Source organism: Anarrhichthys ocellatus, unplaced genomic scaffold (genome assembly GCF_004355925.1).
Source record: "Anarrhichthys ocellatus isolate YVR2014 unplaced genomic scaffold, GSC_Weel_1.0 scaffold2745, whole genome shotgun sequence".
NCBI classification, from domain to species: Eukaryota; Metazoa; Chordata; class Actinopteri; order Perciformes; family Anarhichadidae; genus Anarrhichthys; species Anarrhichthys ocellatus.
The window spans coordinates 2,914-6,980 of NW_022282719.1; the positions used below are offsets into that span (position 1 = coordinate 2,914).

General features: G+C 39.8%; 1 protein-coding gene across 1 annotated transcript in view; it reads right to left on the reverse strand.

Annotated features, from left to right (window-relative positions):
* Nucleotides 1-3,444, reverse strand: part of LOC116378528 (2-oxoglutarate dehydrogenase, mitochondrial-like) — a gene marked incomplete at both ends in the record, with an annotated part of 5,773 nt that extends 2,329 nt beyond the window's left edge. The window contains one exon of the mRNA XM_031840417.1: nucleotides 3,312-3,444. Within this exon, the coding sequence (XP_031696277.1) occupies nucleotides 3,312-3,444 (133 nt within the window). The remainder of the gene's footprint in view (nucleotides 1-3,311) is intronic.
* Nucleotides 3,445-4,067: the final 623 nt, after the last annotated feature.

Below are 4,067 nucleotides of genomic sequence, written 5' to 3' on the forward strand. Positions count from 1 at the left end.
GGCAGAAACATACCATGTGACTGACATACAGTCGATCAGGAAACACCACTGAAGTCAAGATTTGCTGGAATCGTCACGATTTGAACTCCCTAAACAGATGTTTTAATCTTAATTTAGTCCAGACTGCGGTCAGGAATAGAAACATCATGAGACATTATATTATTATACTCGAGCTTCAATCTAAAATTGTTTTATTGATAAACTTCAAAAGGAAGTGGAGGGCTGCAACTACCGATTATTGTCATAAGCTTATCTTTGTTAACATAGGTTAATTAATCGTTTAGTCTGCAACATTTTTTAAAAAATTGTAAAAAATGCAGACTTTTAAGGAGGGGGGGGGGGGGTAATATTCAGAGAAACAAAGATTACATTTAGATTCTCTAAATTTTATTTTGAAGGACTAATCGATTATTCGTTGCAGCTCAAAAAGCAACACCACAAAGATTTACACACAGACTTCATCGTTAGATGTTGTGAGTGCAGATTGAGCTCCATTGAACCACATTCTGGACTCATCATTAGCGAGCTTTAGTTCTCCTCATTAAGAGTAAAACGAGCTTTGTGGATTGAAATCGGTCACGTAATTATATCCTTGAATCCCTTACGAGGCCAGAAGGTCTCTTGGGGTTCCTGCTGAATCAGAACTGGACTGAATATATCATCTTTTAACGGGCTGAGCTTTCTTCATCGGGACCCCGAGGCTCCGGACTAGCCTGACAAACAAGATCAGGCAGATCCGTTCAGATCAGTGTCCTCCTTTACGTCTGAGACTCTTTTTATCTAAAGCATGTTGCACCAGACAGAGATAACGCGCTATGGATCAGAGGAGGGGGCGGAGCTTGTATCTATGTCTGTGTCAGCTTTACATAAGAGATCTTTAGACTCTCCCTGCTCTCCGTAAACCGCCTCACACATGAAAGAAAACTTTGCTGTCTTTGATAAGGTTCGTTGGGGTCTGTTTGTCCCCCACCAGCTGCTGAGCAAAGGCCACACACCCGATAGCTCAATATCCTCTTCACCTCTTCCACAAGAAGCCAACAAAGAGGAGGCCATGCAACGACCACAATGCTAGTTAATAAGCTAATGATGAACCACAGACCCGGATGAAGGCCAAGCATGACTTAGTTCCCACTAAAAGCAGCGCAAAAAGCAAAGATGTCAGGTTCTCCTACGATCTGATAACACAGACGTTCATAATGAGAACCACAAACACACACACACTGTGTTGTTCTCATTTATTCTGATGGGCGGATTTGAACGCCAACCTTTTGTCCGACCTGTGTGAACTTCAGGCCCACCGGGACAAAGCAGAGCGCAGTGACACCTGAACAATACCGCTTCTAACTGTGGAAACGTCCCATTACAGCTCCGAACAATCACCCTGTTTCTGAACTCAGAGGCCCGACCTTTTCATCAGACACGCACACACACACACACACACACACACATGAACTCTTTGCACAACAACTAAACTGACAAGTCAATGTTTAGTTAACACAGTGATGGAGCCGAGCCGACATGTTTCCAAATCATACAACTCAATAAAGAACTATTTATATTCACAGATCACTTCCCAAACATCGGACCTGATATGTGCGTAAAGTGTTGTGTTAACAACCATAAAGCATGTCGTCTTATCTGGTCTCCTCAGAAACTATAACCTGTTGTACAGAATGTGCTGATAAGATACACGTGTGTGCGTGGACAAACGTGACTTATAAGGTATGAATTAATGAGTTATAATCTGGAGAACAATATGTTTGAGACATAAAGAGAACACAAATAAACTTTCTACTGCAGCACTTGTTACGTTCAGACTGTATATGCGGTGCCTGATGGGTCATAAATAGTCTGTTAATAATAAGTAATAATAAAACTCTTAGGTTGTTACCAGGTGTATTTACTCCTCTATCATAACTCGCTATTATGAATAGAAATGTTTATTAATTAAATACTTTTTCTAAGAAGCAATAAACTCTGCGGTTATTAATGTTAGTGAACGATTAACAGGCTGTTCTTCTATTAAAATAATCTACAAAGTCTGCAGTTTAATAACAAACTGACCTGGTCATGAACATGTAAAACACATTTTGTGTCACTTTCAGCAACATTTTTAAGGTTTAACCATAACTGGGCTTCAACTAACGACTATCTATTCTACTATCGGTTCGTCTGCAGGTTACTTTCTCGAGTAATTGACTCGTTATTTAGTCCATAAAACCTCAGAAAATAGAGACAAATGTTTCTACAGTCCAAGGTGACGTCTTTGAGAGAAAAGGAGTGACGAGGCTGATGACGCTCCTCTCCACAGATACTCTCCAAAAATACTTTGAGACACTGAACAAAATGTCGTGTAGTGCAGGTTTTATTTCCCTAAAACCCTCTGCTGTCACAATCGAAGAGGAAAAGGATCATTATTACTATAAAGCATTACTTATTTTAATATACTTTTGCCCTAAAAGGTCAGTTGTTTGTATGAGGTTCTTCTCTATAGTCAGTGTTCTACTACAGGAGATGGAACAAAGCAATGTTCTGCTGTGGACGTATTCTAGACTCCTAACAGAATCTCTGTCAGTTTAAGTGAACGTTATGTTTAGAATGTTTTCACCGCTTTACCTTGCTGTCAGACACTGAAGCTGTTATCTCTGATCTCTACAAACACACCAGACTCCATTCACTAAACACTGATTCTACCTCTCAGGACACAGGAGCTGCTGCTGCCTCCATCGGTTAGTTAGTTTGTGTTTATCGTGTGACTTTTGTGTTTCAAAGGGTTAGTTTGGATTCAGAGAACATAGATAACAGCTTCAGTAAGGTAAAGAGGGGGAAATATTCTAAATATAGCTTTAAGATGTAATCTGTAGCATTTAGGAGGATCTATTGGCAGAAATGGAATATATTATCTTTAAGTAATGTTTCTTTCATTGTATTAAAATAAGAATTGCTGTGTTTGAATGAGTCCTTTATATCTACATACAGAGGTGAAACAGCTGCAGAAAGTCAGACATAAACCCGAAAAACGTCCGCAATCAAGCCACCGTAAAATAAAGTTCTTGGCTAAGTTTTGTGAAATGTAAGATTGCCTTGTGGATACGTTAATAGTAGATTAGAGTGATGAGGTCAGATTGTAGGGGAGATCCCTCAAGAGGAGTATGAGGGATTTAATGAGCGTGTCACATGGAGAAAGGTGTGAAGAAAGAAAGAAAAAGACTCAACGAAGGGCTGGGATTGGATAACTATTTGTGAGAAATGAAACCAGGAAGTGGGAAGGAGCGGGAGAGTAAACAAGTAAACAGGTTCATGTTCCTCACCAACGTTCTGGAAACCAACGGCACACGGGGCATCGTCAAAGTCCACACAGCTGATCTCCAGAGGGTCCAGCTTGGCTATGTGATGTCCTCGGACCTTTTGAACAGAGAAACACAGCTCAGTGTGTGTGAGTGTGTGTGTGAGTGTGTGTCTGTCAGCAGAACCCTAGACAGAGGTTCTGGGTCAAAGTTTGTAAATCCAACGTCCTTCTAACGTTCCTTTAGCTCGCTAAGCTAACTGAGGAGAGCTAAACTTGAGCAGAGGTGGAACACAACTAAGGACTATTTTACTCCAAGACATTTATCTGACAGCTATAGTTACTTATTGCTATAATTGTCTTCATCTCAACCAGCTGCAACATTTAAATGACATGTTCAGGCATCAAAACAAAAAAATACAATATACAGTACATAATAATACAACAGTATGAACCGGGCATTCTGCATCATAAATACTTTCACTTTTGTATGTATAGCTAGCTTATATATAGGATGTACTGTAGTCTACCGCCTGTACGGTACTGAGGTTTATCAACTGATCTACAACTGAGATAAAGTTCCAGCACTGAGTTTCATTGTCATCAATAAAAAGATAAAGACGGTGATATTCTTTCATTACAGTAAACACTAGTTTATTTAGGCACCAGTTCTGCTGCCCCAAAAATGCTCACTAGAACACCTAATGTGGATTAATCCACCACTAAAAATAGTCCATAAAAAAGGTTGGCTGAATTGTTGTAAACATTGTAAACATGAGTT